The sequence below is a fragment of the Gobio gobio genome (assembly GCF_949357685.1).
Source record: "Gobio gobio genome assembly, chromosome: 4".
Classification (NCBI taxonomy): Eukaryota; Metazoa; Chordata; class Actinopteri; order Cypriniformes; family Gobionidae; genus Gobio; species Gobio gobio.
The window spans coordinates 32,329,357-32,349,228 of record NC_137100.1 but is presented as its reverse complement, the minus strand read 5'-3'; the positions used below and the strand labels follow the sequence as shown (position 1 = coordinate 32,349,228).

The 19,872-nt window shown below is 37.1% G+C and overlaps 1 protein-coding gene across 2 annotated transcripts in view; it reads left to right on the top strand.

Moving 5' to 3' along the window:
* Positions 1-19,872, top strand: part of arid3c (AT rich interactive domain 3C (BRIGHT-like)) — a 97,403-nt gene that overhangs the window by 1,587 nt on the left and 75,944 nt on the right. The window contains exons 2-3 of one of the 2 annotated variants that reach the window (XM_079814084.1): positions 45-677; positions 12,148-12,234. In XM_079814084.1, coding sequence (XP_079670210.1) covers positions 45-677; positions 12,148-12,234 — 720 coding nt within the window. The remainder of the gene's footprint in view (positions 1-44; positions 678-12,147; positions 12,235-19,872) is intronic. The other variant, XM_079814085.1, reaches the window with a different exon arrangement.

The window sequence follows — 19,872 nt, the reverse complement described above, 5'->3', positions numbered from 1 at the left end:
CCAGCTAAAATGTTTTAGTAACATTTGCATTCTGTTGCCCACAGCAAGCCGCTTTCTCGTCGGCGAGCACTCTTCCTCTTCTGGTCAGCTCCTCCAGCGCTCACAGTCACTCGAGCGGCGGCGGCGGGATGAAGCTGGAGGCTGTCATGGAGAACCTGCAGCGACAGCAGGCGGCTCGACTCGCCCTGGAGGAGAAGATCCGCCAAGCCGAAAAAGAGAAAGACATCAGGTCTATGGTGGAGTCGCAGATTCATCAGCAAGCTCTGGCTTTCCGCCACTATCAAGCAGCAGTCAGGGGAGCGTTCGCTGCGGGAGCCCCGAACTCCAGCTCCGGCCACCCGAATGACCGCACAGCCGACTCCGACATCGATGAAGATGATGATGATGCTGACCTAGACCTGGACCGCGGCATGGATGATGAAGAGCGCGACTTGGATGAAGATGACAGTATGAACGAGGGTGGCGACGATGAAGATGTGGAAGGACCCCTTGCTCATTACCCACCGCGCCATGCTGTTTATCCCGGTGCGGGGCAGTCTCCAAAAAGTACCCCGACACATCTATCCAGAGTCCAGCCTCCCTATCCAGTTCCAGGACAGGCTGAATCACCGAGTGGTTTGGCAGCACAAGCACAATCGCAGCACCACGAATGGACTTATGAGGAGCAGTTCAAACAGGTAGGCTATGTCCATGAGTGCGATTGTAGAAATGCACTCTTATAACTGTAGTATGGTGATTACTAATGTGCAAAGTTTAAAAGCATGAAGTGAGATTGGGTTCAGTCCTGTGTGAAACTAATTGTTGAAGTCCCAGCAACTTTCATAACTAAACAGCTAGTAAACATAAACAAACCTTTCCAGAGGAAACAGGCTTTTATGGCAGTGCTAGAAATGTAATGCTTGATCTTAATGTAAACTGTATGGTCCATATTTGCATCATGCATTGACATTATATATTGAGTAAGTCTATATGAGGTTCAATTGCTGCTTTAGTGTCCAGTTTCATCATTAACACATAGACATACCGCCTGCACTGTACAATTTTCTCACTTGTAAAGTTGAATCTCTGCATAGGTTTAGTACATTACACTTTTTGGACTACTTTTCAAATTAGAAATATTAATTGCTTAAATACTTAAAATATTTAAATGATCACCATTTCGTAATTTAGGTCTGAAGTGTTTTTGCAGAATGCGTAAAGAACAAACATGTAGTTATTAGAGTCTTTGCTGTTGATGTGTACAAGTACAAAATACTAGTGTGGCTTCAGTTGGTTTTGAGTGTCTTTAGCTGAGCTGATTTTTGTATGGGAACTGGATGTTTTAGTTAGTCAAAGCAAGCTAGTACACCTGTACATTCAGGATTATATGTGAGAATGTTTCAGAGTTATGCTGCAGCAGTTTAGTTCCACTATACTCTGGGGATAATTTAGAGTGATACACTGAGAGTGAGGCTCTTAAGCAAACACAGATCTATACAGAATGAGCATGGATGGACTTGTCATTCTTTATTTATGATAGATCATTCAGAGACCTGGCCAAATGAGACATGCACATTAGCGGCTGCATTAGTGTAAGCACTGGCTTAACGTAAGGGCTACAATGCAGTTTGAATAAAGACAGCTGCTTTGATTGACTGATGAAATTGAGGAAAATTGTGCATCGAAATCTTAAACAAATTCAACACAGAAGAAATTTAAACTGTAATTGTCACTATTTTAATAATCTATTGTTAATAGATTGGTTTTAATATCTTGAAGCTTATATTTGGATCATGGAAATTAATACCAACCAATCACAATCTTTCCTTTTTAATACTGAGAACAGTGTTACATAACACAATTAATGTTGTTTTGCAGAAGTCTAGGACAGACCTGCATTTTGTAATCACTCTTGAGCTATTTGGACAAATCAAGTGAAATGTTGAAACAATGAAAGGATGCCGATGGCATTTGGCAGACTGACTGGAGCCAGTGTACTGCCTGTTTTCAACACTCAAAAAAAATAAATAAAAATAAAGTCTATATGCTATAAATGCTTTCTATTAATAAGAAAGGCTGTTTTGAGGAATGTATAAACAGACTGAAGCATTAAACTTGCTTGTGACCTAACTGTCTGTATTTACGAAAGTAATTAAAACGCTTCATACAGACCATGCTTAGCTTCGAAAGGTCTTTATGAGTCAGCTCAAATAGTTTCTTAATTGAAACAAAATAGATAGGAAAGAGCCAAACATTGAAGGATCGGAAGAGACAAAGTTAAACCGGTTGCCATATGGCCATTTATTGTCAAAGAAACAGTGAGGGGAGAGGGGGGAAAAGCAAGTAGTTGCGTAGAGTTTTGGCAGGAATGCAGGAAACTAGACCTGGTGGCATTCCAACCTGGCTCCCTCCCAATAATGCTGGGATATCCCTCTCAGGCTGCGTATGGGTCGGCTCGAAGCCAAGCCATTACGAAATAGGAACAAACTGCATACTTCATCACAGTCTAGCTAGACAAACATTTGTGTGTGTGTCCACAAAGAGAATCACATTCTGTTTAACACGTAAATATTTTTTGCTTTTACCTTTACTTATTTAGTGTTTGTTAAATGTTTGCACATGCCTTGAAATATACACGTTTTCTTTGCATTGCACAAATGTTATTACTCTCTGTAGCACTATACTTTCTGAAGCTGATTTAAAAAAAAAAAACTTGAGATAATATTACTTTTATAATATTCTGACACTTTTGATCAATTTATCCTTGCTGAATAAAAGTATTCATTTATTTTATGTGCATGTATTATCAATCAGGCTCCACTTTAGAGTTAATATGCGCTATCAGCAGGCTCTATATCTCAACCTATTTGAAGCACATATCAAATGTTCACTAAAAGTACTGTGTACTTTTTCCCCTCAGCAAATATCACTCTTTTGATTATTCAGTCCTACCTCCACTTTGGTTTCGGGGCGTATGTTTGATCCCGCCAACCCCCCCTGCCGTCTCTCTATGCCATGTTTTGCAAACATGAAAAAAACTCACATAATGGCTTTTTCCCATAACAAGGATTTTACAGGGCCATAGAGGGGGCTGGGCAGGGCTGAACGGGGTGGAGGAAACCCGGCAGTGGTGTTTGGTTTCACTATAAGCTTGTGGAAAAGGAGGTTTCTCTTTCCTTCTCCAGTCCGCTTTAGTTAAATTAGTCTTTGTAGATTTTTTTTTTTTTTTTTTTTTTTTTTTTGTGGCTCGGAGGATATAAGCACTCTCTAAACTCTGAACTCTATTTGTTCAAAGGCTCAAAAGAGACAGTTTGACCGTTTAATCCTCTAGAAATAATGGTTTGAAACCTGTGTAAATTCAAAATAATCTGTTTGCACATTATAATTGCAGTTCAGTATCGAGGCAGCCAATGGTGACCTAATTTACTCAAACACTCACGATTAAGCAAAACATCTCTTGGAGAAAATAGGAAATGAGGCAATTGTGAAATCATTGAAAGGAAGACAACGTTCCCCCCAGCCAGGAAGGCAAAGTAGTCTTTGTGGTTAAACAAACATTGTCAGTGGGCAGGGGTTTAAAGATATGCACCTCTTTGTTTTGCTGGATACTTTTGTGAAGAGGGAAAAAAAAACTTGTTGAAGTGAGAGAACAGAGGATATATGCGCCCAAAACAGCCCTAACCCATGAGCCTCTGTGGTTAGTCTGCTGATATATTTAAATGGCCTGTCCTAAAGTCTTCTCAAGTAACACACGTCAATTCAAGCCCCTTAATACCTTCATAAAAATGTTTGGAGCCCTTCTTTGAAATCGACACACACACACACACACACACACACACACACACACACACACACACACACACACACACACACACACACACACACACACACACACACACACACACACACACACACACACACACACACACACACACACACACACACACACACACACAGTAACTCCGGTGTCAACACAAGACATTCCTTGACTTTACAGGCCTGCTCCTACCCCTACGGTATCCCCTTCTGTTTGATTACACTGCTTTGCTCATATGTTTTGGTGTCCTGAGAGCCATTAAGTGTCCCAGCATGCAGTCTCAAGCTAAAACACATGCATGGAGCTAATTCTCCATATGGCACAGAGGTTGTGATTTTTACCCAGCAGCACTATCGTTACCCTTCTGTGGTATGAGCTAACCCAGGCCTTCCGACAGCTGTGGCAGGTTCATTTTGGACGTGAGCTGTCAGTGGAAATATTTAATAGAATTCCAGTCGTTTCAGTTTTAGATCGCCTTATAAATAAGAGCCTCCTTTAGCTGTGTCCAATTGGTGGGCTGTTATAAAATCCCTGTTGAACATGTCATCAGCTGCCAGATTTGAGGAGAGCTGATAAGCCTGCTCTGAACATTAACCATACTGAACATTCAGAACTGGTCACAGACCCACAGCTAGAGCTATATCATCTTGCTCACTGACTGTAATAACAAAAACTGTGCCATGTCAAAGTGAGAATGTTCCACTTTAATCCTGTGTTTTCCACTGAATCGTTCCTCAAACCCTGTTAGTGGATGTATGCATCTTTTTACTATAGCTTGAGCAAGAGGCTGATGAAAAAACAGGTCTATAATGCTTTTTTTATTTTTATAATAAAAAAGTTACATTTTCTTTGGTGTTTTTTAAAATCGGCGCACACCAACTAGTTTAATGCGAATATGGTTACTGCGATTATGAGCTTAATCGCATTTGATCAAAGTATTGCGTTTATATGAGGTAAAGTTTAATCACAATATTGTCAAAATCCTATTATAATCACATTATGAGGGAACATGTAAACGTAGTCAGTGTTTCTCATAGGATTTTGTAAAACTGTGCTGGTAATACCCGGGTCCTTTAGGGGGGTGTGGGGGCATGCCCCCCAGGAAGGAAATGTTGAACATTTTAAAATTAAATTCATCAATCTGGTGGACTTTGAGAGTTCAAAGTTAAGACTTCAACCCATGTTCAGTGAGCAAATTCACGAGTGCACACTTACATATAATTTATAGAGAGTAAATTTAAATGCGTATTTGGCGTGCTGTCCGGGGGGAGGGCTGGAACTAGAAGTGTGGAGAAGGGGTGGTGGAGGAATGCTGATAAACTGTCAACGAACAGAGGTAAGACTGCTGAATATATATACCTCTAATTGTTGATTGGCTGAGTGCTCTCCACTTGTGTCAATTATCTGAACGTGCTCCTCCCGAACCTTGTTAATAAAACATCATTTGAACAAAAAAAAAAAACTTATATCTGAACTTTAAAGGGGATTCAACCCTATTTTTAGTTGTGATATAGAGTCTCAGTCTACATTACATCTTGGTGTTTTAGGAAGCTAAACAATTAAAATATAATTATAAATTCCTATGGTAGTAATAGCCATATATTGTAAAACAAATGCACTGTAAAATAAATTAATATTTCATAAGTTTACACTACAGTAGTAGGGTAGACAAGACTTTTGTCCTAATTTCTAGAGCTTTTATTTTGAGGGAAACTGCGTTTCTGTGAAAACAGGTTTACAAACGCATCTCACAAGTTTAGTGAAATGCTGTAATCATCTGCCCATAAAAAATGTTGGAAATTAAATGAAAATAAAATGTAACTGGTGACTGTTGCATTCGCAAATGCACGCTAAACTCAAAGCACATGCAGAGATGTAGTTCATTGACTGTGAACTGAGCCGTCCTGAGACGCAGAAAACGCCGGATCACGAGCTGATCACGTGAACAAAGTGCGTGCTTCGCTTTGAAACCCGCAGCACAAACAGACTTATTTAATTAAGTCGCAGTGTTTTACAATTTAATAAGGGGATTATTAATTGTGCTTTCAATTTAAGTTTGTTTGACAGATACTTTGCCAAAGCAATGGTGCAAGACGCAATATTAAAGACCTTTATGTTATAAAGAGAAGTTTAAATATATATTCGGTTAATTATGAAACTGAGGCGGTCCGCCGCAATCTAGTTAATGAATGGTAAACACTGCATAAGATAGTAATTATCAGCTTGTCTGTATTTATATCTGTACAGGGAGATTGATTTGTTTGACTTGCCTTTTTAATGTAGATGTCACATTTTAATAGCAGGAAACTTGGTCATTCTTGTGTAGCTTGCAAAAAACAAACTCAGCATATACTAGTATGACAACTACTCCACCCCCTTCCAGTGTGGTTTTGTGTGGTACTGTAATGCATAACATAACATTACCCTTTTAATGGTCTCCATAGCTTTTCAACCCTTTGCCCTTAATCTGAAGAATGAGGTGTGATTTCAAGCAGTTGTAGACCACATGGCATCATTTGGACACACAATTTAGAGGGCATGTGCCCTGCGTGATTTCCTGTATGCTGGAGTCAAGTGATCAGAAGGCAGCCCATGTCAACTGTGAATTTTGCAGTGAATTAACAACTAGTTGAGACAGTAAAATGTGTTTTTTGTTGTCTTTTTTATCAGTTCTAGAACAGGAACATACTGATAAGTACACCTAGCTTCTTTAAGTCAATGTCCAATCCCTATTGTCTAAAACATAAGAATATCATTGCTCATGTATTAGTAGTGAGTCATTGTAATTTGATTTCACAATACACTTTGTGATCACGGTTGCCAGGTATAGTCTATGCAAACATTATGGATATAAACAAAGCATTCAATTCACTTCAAATACATATCTATATACAGTACTTGAGCCAGTAGAAACATTCTCAGATTGTACAGTAGATAACTTTGCATGCTTAAATATGGTGCAATATTTTGTGCAATTTTTTTTTTTTTTCATATTGAGTGCAGCAATGTCATATGATCAATTGAGATCCAAAGTAATTTACTGCTCACACTGTGCAGAGTTTATAATACATTTTTCTTGATACTTGAAGTAAATTAGCTATTAATGGACATACAGAGCTGGTTTATCCTTCAGTTCAAGAGTAATGGTCAGGAAAGGAATGCCTAATCTTTTGCAGTGCGTTTAGGCTAAGCCGGAGCTTAGCAGTACAACACTTTTAGATCATATTGCTTTGGTTTTGCATTTTGGTTTTTGGTGCTATGGTGTTTTCATTTCTCTTTGTGTCAGTATCAGTAAAACACATGCAGTGCAGTCAGTGAGTATTACATGGCAGCAGGCAGCAGCTGAGGTCTCATGTCATCAGTCTCGGCCCATATGGCCTCACGTGTCAGCGTTCATTAAGGTGAAGAGTTGTAATGAAAGATAGGGAGGAATCAAGCATTGAGTGTCTTAGGCTTACGGTCAGAATCAGATACTCTCTTTACAGGATTAACTTCTTCAGCACATCCCCCCATCCTAATGATCCACACACACACACACACACACACACACACACACACACACACACACACACACACACACACACACACACACACACACACACACACACACACACACACACACACACACACATTTTTTGTGTTTTTATATGAGTTTATTACTGCCTGATTGGTTTGGTCAAGCACTTAGACATGTCCATACAGTACACCATTGTATAACAATTGTGTTCTAATCAGGTGTGATGCAACAGGTTGCCAGTGACAAGCAATTTGTCTGACCACACTGTGCACGAAACTACTGCGTGATGTAACACAGTCACATCCAGAAGATGCGTTTAATGTTAGGGATGTGCAAAACTGACTAGTTGGTGGCTTACCTGAAAGACTATTTGAGTAATCTGTCTTAAGGGAATGCTGTATAATTTGGCCATTTTACCATACTTGTAATGAGAAGTGGTTATCCACCTTTTTCCTGAACACCCTACTGCGTTTTGAATTATGAGAGGCTCTTTCGGTTTGGGGAACTCAAAAAGACTTGAAACAAATAATTTCAAATAAGTAAGGTTGCTCTACAAATAATCTTTATCAGGCAGTTTGACTGAATGAGCTGTACAATTTCAAGACTTCATCAGAAGAATAACGTAACGCTTGTTATTTTAATGGGATGTGGTATCACAAGAATTTCTGTGGCAAGAGCTCTTTTCAGTTGCTGCATTCTTTTCCTCCTGAATATTTAATTTTTTCCTTTGTATTCCACTTTAACAGTATGAAAAAAGACATAATATACTATACTGCACATTTGTAGTCTGCTTTCGCGATTCACTGGAATGCACTAACAATCTCTTGTTTTTCTCTCCAAATCCTCACGCCTTTTTCCTGGTTTGTTTTCACGGATGCTTTAAAAATGTAATTGTCCACTTTTCAACTTCTAATCCCTATTAGCAGTGTTTACTGGAAGATTTCTGCAGGAGGTAAATACAATATTTGTTATCCGTTAAAATTATGCAAAACACTTCAAAATATTATCACTCAATGGTAAAGTTAATGAACATTTTCGATGAGGACAACGCATGTTACATAATATAGACAAATATTACTACAGTAATATTTAATCTGTCTGTAATATTGCTGTGGTAAGAATCAAGCTTTTGGGGTTAATTATGTAATTTGTTAATGCTTTTACACTTTTAAGTTTCCTAATGTTCGATGGTTGAAGGGTGAGTAGAATAATGTCACTTCATTGTACAGTTTTTATAAAAAGCTTGCATTCATAGATTGAACCTTTCACTGGTTGTTTACAGTTGAACAAATTACTCCCATTATTTGTGCAAAGATCATGAGGCATAAAAAGGTGAATAAACCCGTAAAGACTTCACAAATTAAGATATTTTTTATGAAATCTGAGAGATTTCTGTCCCTCCATTGACAGTCTACACAACTGAAACGTTGATGCTTCATAAAGTTCATTAAGAGATAGTAAAACTAATCCATGTGAATCGAGTGGTTTAGTCCAAATTTTCTGAAGAGACACGATCACTTTATATAATGAACAGGTTGAATTAAGGCTTTTATTCACTGCTGTGTGTGTTGAAGAATGTTTATTTGTGAATAAATCGCACGTCAATTTTCATTTAATTACTGGCAGGCGGATATGCCTATTCTGCGCTCAAGCGCACACATAAAGCATCCCGCAAAGCACTGGCAAGAGTAATGAAGTGTAAAAAAAATAAATAGGAGACATTTTTATTGTTTATTAATAAAGTAATATTTCCTGAGTCAGGCTGCAAAGGCGAAATTGAAGATGCTGATAGTATTTAGTTTTCGATTTGAATTTGTTAGTTTAAAAGTAGACATTTCAAGCTTTTATAGCTATATTTCTCACGTCTGTGAGGCAAGTAGCCTATATGCTGAGTTTCAGTTAATTTACGTGATGCTCTGCAGTTCAAGGAGACCGAGACAGCAGAAAGCGCATCCTGTTTGTTTTCTTTATTTTACAAAAGCACAACGTTTTGTTGTTATTGTGAGTGTACACAACCTTTACAGTTTGGAATGAGATCTCTGTATGATGTAAAATGACAAAGTATTTTACATTGAAAAAATGCAAGTGATTGTGCTGGCGTCTCCATGCAGTAAAGTGTACTATACTTTAGCTGCTTTCCACACTCGATCCACGAACACTTGGATATGCCCCTAATAATAGCAGACATTATCTAGGTTAACGTTAGAATGTGTGAGCATGCTTAATGGAGTACATGGAAAATGTGCCTTACTTACTATTACCGGTGGTATACGCTTTTAAAATTAAAGTGAGCCAATGAGTGGTCCTCTGCTTCCATCTACTGGTTATGCTAATTTCGTCATCCTACTCACTAATATAGTTCTTTTCACAGGTTTTGCTTTTGTATATACCAGTGTTTCCCACACATAGACTAATTTGTGGAGGTGCACCACAGAACCAACACCAGCCGCCACATATTGCGTCATTATTCATTAACTTTTTTAAATCTCACGCCAAACTGCCAAACCTGCTTTTGATATGAAAATCTAAGCTTTTAAAATTGAATACGAAATTCAAACAATAAATAGCGTTTTGGCGCTAATGTGGCATAATAGGTAAAGCCAGAGGCGTTGAAAAACAGAGTTGCGACATGCTCTACTCTCCCGGCAGCGCGCGCGGTCACGTGGTTCACGGAGCTTCTAAACAAACCAGCGCTCTGTCAATGCATTTGAATGGCTTAAGCGGATACACAACAGTTTTACTATGCAGGTATTTGCAGTATTTTTTATTACGTCAACCACATTTACATGATAATTTTATTATGGAGAGTGATGGAGATGCAACATTGATTGTTAACATTAATGTTAATGTTTTTCTTGTATTTAGCCCTCAGGTATTCCTTACTAATTGGTCACACTCTTACTCATTGGTGGTCAAATGTGACCATACACCTTAACTGTTTTTCAATTAAATAAATGTTCTATATTTTAGTTTAATAATGTATATTGAATATTTTGAGGATATCTTTTTGACCTAAATAGGCCTACTATTTGTGCAATAATTATGGTCCATTAATGTCCACTTAAAATATTTGTTATTATTTATATAAAAATTTGTGTAGTAATTAAGGTTAAAATAGAGAATTACAATGCAAAGAGGCAAATTAGAGTCATTTTGTGGCTGGAAAAATAATCATTTTCATTTGTAAAGCCATGGTTTACCTAGGTGCTTGTATGGCTCTATAATAAATATACATGTATCTAGTCTGGTTGCTCAAAAAAGTATGGCAGATCATAACTTATTACTTATTTTTAGGTTTTGCATTGGAATACATATTTAGGCAAACACTAGATTTCTTTACATGTGAAATTTATAAAAGTTAATAACTTGCATCCTAATATTTTTAATGATACTTATATAAGCAAACACGAGTGAATATTAATGAATGCAAGCACATATAATTTAACCAAATAAAAGTTTAAAATGGTGCTAAAAAGACAAACTTATTTTTCCTTATATGTACAGTAGGATATATACATACGAATTGATACTGAATCAAGATCGAAATCGATATTTGTGCCAGTCAACCCCCCCAACCCCCAACCATCTCATGCCCCGCCTACCCGCCACCACAAATTGGTTTCTAATCTGTGGGAAACACTGTATACATTACATGTACATTCATATTTTGACAAAGTTTATCACTGCATTTTTCCTTGGGTATCAGTTTTGACAATTGTGCAACATGATTAATGTAAAACCTGAAAATGGCGTAATACAAAGGGGTCGAGTAGACCCTAACAGCATAGATGGCATTAAGGTCTTAAAACACTTGTACCCTGTTAATTGCTGCTTGCAGCTATATTTATTATTATTATTATTTTATAATTATATTGATATAAAATCACAACATTTTGGCAAAATTGTGCATCCCTACAAACAAGCACAGAAAACCTGGATTTTTTATTATTATTGGATTTTAAATCAAGATTTGCAATTTTTATCAGAAAAATTGTAATTAGATTTTTCCCCCAATTCATACAGCCTTAGCAGAAATAGTAAATAAATAGACAAATATTAAAAAAAATGTATCGTACAATTTTTTTTCCTTGTTACTTTTGGCATCACACCTGATTAGGACCTGGTGTCAGATGTGTTGTCTTTAAAAATGTTGCTGGTAACATCACTGAAAATCTAGTTATAACTTCAGTTATAGTTATAACTAATCAGTTATAACTTATGATTGTGCTCTCTAAGCTGAATAGTGTTTTTAAACCAAATTTGTTTATTTAGTCTTTTTGACGTCTTTGTGTTAGTTTTGTCTGATTGTGTAAACTGTTAGTGTAATGCTAGTAGTAACACCCTTTTCCTCAGTGGTTGAATCATTTATAAGATGGAGGGTAATCTCAGCCTGACCCATTCAGACTGATTCAGAGACACACATGGGGCTAAAGATCACATGTAACATTAGTAAATTAGCTCGTTGCTTAATCCCACAGGAGATTTTTGGATAATATAGCACAGAGGGCAGGTTTGGGGGTTGAAAAAATGGATAAAGTGAATAGACTTGGAGAAGAATGTACGGGTAAAATGGGGGTGGAAAGGAAAATAAAAGGGCTGTTGTTTGAGAATTTGAATGCAAATATCAAGTTTTTATGGCTAATCCAACTCACTTGCCTGTTAGTACAACGTCTGTTACTAAAGCAACTAACACCAGAATGTTTTGTTTTGTGACCCTTTACTTTGTTTAAAGCAAATGCCTTCTTTCTTTGCCATCTTCATTAGCATGAGTCAAATGTAGTTCTTTTGTACGTCTCAGCCCGTGATTTCAGTTTTGCCCTTGACATGTGTTCAGTCAGGCCAAGGCAGCGGGCCAGGGAGGAAGCTGAAAGATTCGAGTGTTGCTTTCGGTGGCGGTGGCTCTTCGTCTCTGATTCAGGAGGTCAGTAATCACCCCCACCCCCCATTCCTCATTTCTTCATTCAGATTGCACGCACACCCCCTTTTACTGGCCTCAGGCCTCTCTGAAACAACCCCTCTACCCAAACAGTAGTGACAGTCTGGAGAACTTAAGCCTGTCTCCAGTGTTAAAGATAAAGACCATTTTTCTGTCAGATGAAACAATAGTGTGGAAACTCTCGCAAGTCATTTACAGGGAGAATTCACCCAAATACATTTTTTTTTTTGTCCATGCAATAAAATTCAGTGGCATCCAGTATAGTTTGGCACCCCATTTGCTTTCACTGTTAGGACCAAAAAAATTCTGATATTTTTCAAGATATCTTTTTTTATGGTCCTCAGAACAAATAAAGTCATACAGATTTGGAACGATATAAGGGTGAGTAAATAATGACAGAATGTTCATATTTGGGTGAACTATCCCTTTAAATGGTATAAGAGGTAGATGTAGAACAAATACATGAATGCAAACATTTTATTTAAACAATGTGAAACCACCTAATGTAACCTGATTCATTTATTAATTCAGCAGCAAAGCATCAACAAGCCACTTGTGAAACAAAGTAATGTCTGTCCTAACTACAAAGTGTGATACTATCATGGTTCAATTTAATCCAGTGCTGAATTCATGAATAAGTGCTACTCAACTGACCGGCCAGTGCCCTACATAGTTCACAACCCACATACAGAATAGAAGGCCTGCTTTGTTTTTAATGACCAGCAATGAATTCAAGGGTCAATTAGAGCCTGAATTCCACAGGCATGTGATACAACATTCCCCACCTTCATGAAAGAAACCTCAATTACAGCAGACGCTTTAATGCAGAAGACAGCTCTGTTTTAAGGCCGTTGATCATTTCACTCATTTAACAAGAGCAATTTCAGTACTATTGCCATGGATGTCATTGACTTCCAACTGACTTCCACACCTCCGTGCTAAAAGATTTCCAGGTCAGTAAAAGAAACCTCTGTTTGCTGGTGCCACGGCAGTGAAAAAAAAGGGAACAATTAATAGTCTAAACAGCATCAGATGCCTCTGGATTCTAGGGATTGTTTATTTTACAGAATTTACCCTGCACCCAATTCCTTTCCTGCTGCTGTAAAGATGATTTATCTGGTCTGAAGGGAACTATGAAATATTTGAAATGAAAACAAGCTTGTGTTGCGTTTTACTCAGAGGGTTTTTGTTTTTCCATCTGGTTCTGTTGTTAAAGAAGGCCGTAACCTAAAATATTTACACTCTAGAATAAAAAGCAACAGTGAACACTAACGGGAAAAACAGCGAGAAAATTGTGGTTTGTGAAGAAACATAAAGCGGGTATTTTTAAATCCGTCTTGAATGCCTGTAGTTTTGATGTTTTTTACTCTTCTTCAAGCACATACTGTAGCCTCAGAAGCAGGAAAGTTTGATTTCCTCTAGTTTGCCAGTCACAGTGAACGCATGGAAAAAAGAACCTTAGCAAGGTCATCTATTGTGTTTTCCTGACTAGAAGCTGTTTATAAGAAATGTTAGTATCACTGAATGCAGGTTGTCAGTGATTTATTCAATAAACAACAAGATGATATTTATTTCTAAACAGTGAGATGCGTTTATCACCCTATAAATGTATTGCGTCATAGAAAACATGTCTGTATTTAATAAATATATATGTTCTACTGCATAGTGTCAAAGACTATAAGTTACTCCAGCATGAAATCAAGAAACACAAATGGATTGTAAGGAAATAATGATTTTTGCTGCCTTTTATGTGAATTATGGTGATAGACTGTGTTGAACCAATCAAATTCCAGCTGTCAGCAAAGTGAAAAGAAAGTGGACTCTGACCTTCAGTGCACAATAAAGTAAAGAGCAGAGGCTGCTTTTGTCCATGCCATTTGTGGAAGATTTCAATATTGTGTAAGAGTATCAGGATCCTCTGATAGTGACTATTGAATGTTTGTAGCGCATGATTACCAATTACACTTTATTTTCTGTTCAGAACTCAGTTCCATTCATTTGTATTAAATATCAGCACTTCCGCAGAGGAAGGGACAGCTTGAACGGGGGGTTCTAGCTAGGGGTGCTCCGATTGATCGGCTACCAAATCGCTATCGGCCGATATTCGCTTCTAATGACTCGTTTGGCGATCTCTCAATTTGGCGATCTCATGCGGACAATGCAAAAAGACATTCGCTTGCTGTGAGAGGTATGGCATAGACTATATGACATGCTTTTAGCTAGGGTTGGGCATCGTTTTGATTTGAACAATTCTGATTCCAATTCTGATTCTTACTTTCGATTTTGGTTCTTTTCGATTCTCGATTCCGATTCTTTGAGGGGTGGAGTCAAAACATGTCACAGGCTCATTTCACAGAGGAACATTTTATTTTGATTCAATAATGAGTTTTAGTTTTGGGACTTTCTCCGCTGGCATTTTCCCCTGCTTTGCTGCAAAGGTGAATGGAGTTAACACCGAGTCTCCACCGGTTTAGCAATAGCATTAGCAGCAGTCATATTAGGAGAGATCTTGACTGAAGAACATTTGTAACTTTAATTGTAATGATTATAATGTATTTAATTTATTCAGGAAAGACTTTTTGAAATCAAGCATTTGCCTCGTGTAAGCTATTGTGCATCAACATTGCCACATCGTAAAAACTAAAAATGCATTGTGTAATCAAACATTTAGGTGAGATAATTATATTTTTTCTTTATGGAAAAATGTACAAAAAAAGCCTCCCCCTCAAATTAAAAAATCCCCCTCCAAAAGAGTAAATTAAGGGTAGAATTATCCCCATTTTCCAAAATGAAATTCAGGCTCTGAACTAACGTATATAAAATACTGATCCTTATAAATAATGCTACATGATAAAAAGAAGGCTCAAATAGACCCGATGATCAATATAGGTGATCTGTATCAGTTAATACTGCTTCCTTTGATCGGTGATCAGTCCCAAAAATCCTGATCGGACCACCCTTACTTTACACCATCCTATGCTGATTGCATGCAAATTTGATATTTTACTATTAGCAAAACACTTAAACCGTACACGGTTTAGCAATGGCTGCGTTTATTTATTTATTTATTCAAAATATACACTGCAGAAGTACGAAGACACGTCATTCTAGGAAATCCCTATGGATTATTCATATATTCATATGAATATATTCATACTTCAATGCTAATCGACATAGCCTTTATCTCTGTATAGAATACTATGGAATATTATGTTGTGCACCTTATTCTGGTAAGAAGCCTCATCAACAGAAGGATTCACAGCTGTCGTTATGAAGTGAGTTGGGAGTAAAAACATGTTATTAAATGTTGTCTTTTGTAGGACAAGAGGTTCATAAATGCTTATCATGTTCGGAAAGATGTTTGACGCATGTTGCTTTTTCAAATGCACGTTATAAGCGACTCAAACTCGCAGTGCTTTCAGATGGAGCTGCATTAACTACTGATCACAGAGCCGTGCTTCACTGACAAGCTGTGCATAAAAAATAATCATAGCCTTATTGATTTCTAAATCGCAATAAGCCAAATCAGTTTGAGGGCAATTTTGGGTTAATTGCGATTTATCGTGCAGCTGTATAAAAAACAACAACATTTTATTTCTGCATAAAATGTGTATGTATAATTAATAATAATAATAAAAGAATATGGGTGTATTTTCTTTTTCAAATTTATTCAGTGTTTGTTAGCTTTCTCTTTCTATGTGTTTCACAGGTGATAATTGTTTTCTTAAAATAGCCAGGAAGTCCTGCTAATATCTTATTTATATACATGTGAGATTAATAGAGCTTTAAGTCATATCCGTGTAATACTCTAGATCCTTTATGGTCCCTTCCTCCCTCAAAGAGGTACAGGGAAGCAATCAGTAAATTCTGATTGAAGTCCTCACTAAATCAATAGAAACCAGATATATCTCGTAATGCCATAGTTCCACAGCTGACCTAGAGAGCTGGACATCCTCACTTTGGTTTGTCCGGGCCTATCTCTAACCTAATAGCACATTACATTTGACAAAAGAGAAAGTGTCTGTCAACAACTTGTTTATCCAGTGAACAAAAAAAAACAAAAAAAAAGTTGTCCTGTGAAATCACAGATGATGTAAGATGATTTTTTTTTTTTGGTATACAAATAAAAGTGCTGCCATGCATCATTTTTGTGTATTGATGAAGCTGTTGGGGTCGAAACTTGTCTATTCATGATTGACCGCACTGTTAAAAAGCAGCCAATGTTATCAACAGAGGACATTATCCACTTCTCCTAGGATGAGGCCTAATGAAGTTAAATAGAATTTTGACAAGATAATGGATTTGTTTTCCTTCCTTGATTCCATTCTCTCCCCCTCAGCGCTCATGATAAACTGTGTAGAAAAGAAGTGAGAGGGAAACGGATTATTCAAGGCTGCTCACAAGGGGAATGAAAGATCAATAACGAACCCTTTTGAGAAAAAAAGAAACATCCAGTGAAGACCTCTATAATTTGGGTTTGAGTTAGATCTTAGGCGCTGGAACTGGCCCCTCCTCAGGGGGTGATCGCTGACCAATAAAAATTTACAGCACATAGCAGAGAAGAAGTTGCTTGTACAGCGACCTTGCTAGACAATTACATGGCGAGGCACACTACCTTTTAAAAGTTTGGGGTTGGTAAGACTTTATTTTGTATGTTTTTGAAAGAAGTCTCTTACGTTCACCAAGGCTGAATTTATTTGACTTAAAATATAGTAAAAACAGCAATATTGTAAAATATTATAATTCAAAATAACGGTTGTCTATTTTAATATATTTAAATTGTAATTCATTCCTATGATGATCCCTCAGAAATCATTCCAATACGCTGATCTTGTGCTCAAGAAATATTTTTTATTATTATTATCAATGTTGAAAACTTAGTTTTTTTTGATGATTTGAAAGTTGAAAAGAACAGCATTTACTTTAAATTGAATATTCCTCTGTCTTTTGATCCATTTCATGCATCCTTGCTAAATAAAAAATTCAATTTATTTTAATAAAATCGTAACACCCCAAACATTTGAACACTAGTTTATATTCAGCCATATGTATTTGAATATTAATGTATACAGATATTTGATAAATATGTGGATTTTGTCACATTTAAAGTAACATTTAATTTCAGTAATCTATTTGGACAGACCATGTTTTATTATTAATGTTAAGTCCGAACTGGAACACACTTCCAAATGAAGAAAAAAAATTTTACTGTCACTTTAAGATGGCTCACAGAGAAACATGATCCTCTCTAATCAGCATTTGCCTCTGTGAAATCTAACATAAGCTTGCTGACTCTTCGTTTCTGTTTAGCATAAGCAGAATCTGATGACCTTTGACCTATTTGTAGACCTCACCCCCCTCTCATCGCCATAAAACTAGGCTTGCTGTGCATAGATTCCTCACTTGGTCATTGATCATTAAGGAGATCAAAGGGTTAGTGAAACGATCAGCCGTGGCACACACTATCCTGTAAGGCGATTGGTAGAACAATCCACTCGTTCTTAAAACCAGTACGGTAGTGTGGCATTTGACAATTGAAATATATGGAGTAAATTATATGGAATAATGCAACATGCATTTCTTAGGAAGGTGTGATGTCTATCGTTGGCTTGTTGTGTGTGTAGATGTGTGTATATATAGTGCTCACCTTTCACCCCTCATCACTCACCGCTCAACTGTGTCTCCACGTAGCTTCAGTGTGTATTTCTGACTAGCTCATGTTTGTTCCACTTCTTTGTCGATTGCTGGAGAAATGTGCCGTATTCCTCAGAGCTGACCACGACTCATATTCCCTCTCTTCAATAATTCAGAGCTAGTGCCGTAAAGTTGTTACTTAAAGGCCTCTTCTGTGAGTGTCATTTTGTTGGCTTATACGTTGTGGTCCTGCTGTGTATCATCTGCTTAGACAAATGTTTTATGATCAACAGTAAATTTGACAGGCCAATGCTGTTCACCAGATCATTTCCAGATGGTCTTTACAAGGAAAAGTGAGCGTGACAAGGATTCTAAAGATACAGTTAAGATTATAACAAGTAAATGCATTGATAACATTTCAGCTACTATGTAGAGCTTAAAACTACTACAATATACTGTATATACTACTAAAAGTTAATGCTTTTATTTAGCAAGGATACATTAAAGTAATCAAATTAAAAATCTATTTTTTAACTAAATTCTGTTCGTTTTAACCTTTTTCCACACTGTTTTCAACATTGATAATAAGACATTTTTCTTGAGCACCAAATCTTTCAACAAAAAAAAAAATCTCACCGGCCCCAAACATTTAAATTGTGTATAAGCGATCTAAGGGAACTTGCAATGTGTGATGGGTTTTAGAATGTCTTCAAATAAGAACTATGGTTAATTACACTTCTCCTTTTTGCCTGAATAAGATATGCTAAAGAAGTTGTGATAATATTGGTTTTAACACTAAATATTTCAGTTTAGTCTGTGGTATCATGATTCCACTGATATCAGCATATTTACAATAAGAGAAATGGTTTTGGTTAGCATACATTTTTGGGGGCATTCAGACCTATTGGATGAACAACACTAAACAAGAAAATGTAAGTTGTGTTTGAAGGTATAATTTGTGGTGATATCTTCACCATCTGCTTTTGCAATGCTAGTTTGACCCCCTCCTCTGGCAGGAAATGGCATCCCCCACTGATGATGTGGCACTTTGAGTCATAAATTTAATAGCTTGACCCCCCCTCTCCCCACTTTTGCTTCTCCATCCCTTCATAGTCCCCTTCCTCTCTCTCTTTCTCTCCCAGGACTGACCTTTTTTCTTTAATTATTTATCCATCTTAATTGTATGGCAAGAATTTGTTACAAAAGAGCCTAGTGGATGTTTGGTTTAAGCCCCGCCCCCTCAGCCGTATGCTGTGATGTGACAGTGCAATACTCCCTTTGTGATCGGTGACAGGTGAAGGAAATTGATGAGATGAAGCTAGTGATTTCCTTCCATTTAAAGACTTGGTCCATATGTCCATTGATTTATGGTGTGCTTCGTGATCATCTGTTATATAAATTAGGTTATTATAATGAAGTTAAACTATTGCAGATGCAGGTTAAGTACAGATTTGGAAACTAGATAGCAATTAGATGAGTTGCGTGCCTTTCTAATAGAGCTTATAGAATGATGGAATACACCTCAAAGGGATTGTACACCCAAAAATGAAAATCATCTTACTCACCCTCATGTCATTCTAAACCTTTTATGACTTCTTTCTTCTATAGAAAAGAGCATATTTTAAACATGCCAGTGTTTCGTTTTTTTGTCCATACATTGCAAGTCAGTGGGATCCAATGTTGTTTGGACTCCCAATGTTCTTTAGAATATCTTTTTGTGTGTTCCACATATAAAAGAAAGTTTCAGGTTTGGAACGACATGAGGGTGAATTGATGACCGAATTTTCATTTTCAGGTCAACTATCACTTTAAAAAAGAAAAAAAATACTTCACAAAACAAATCAGAATTACTTGTATATGTCATTTGTAATGCAGATCACATGTCAGCACAGTTTGTCTTGGCAACATGTATGCTTTAAATTAAAGTAGCAGGTTAACAAATTATTTTGGAATTTGAGGAGTAGTCATTTTTAGACTAGACATGTAGAC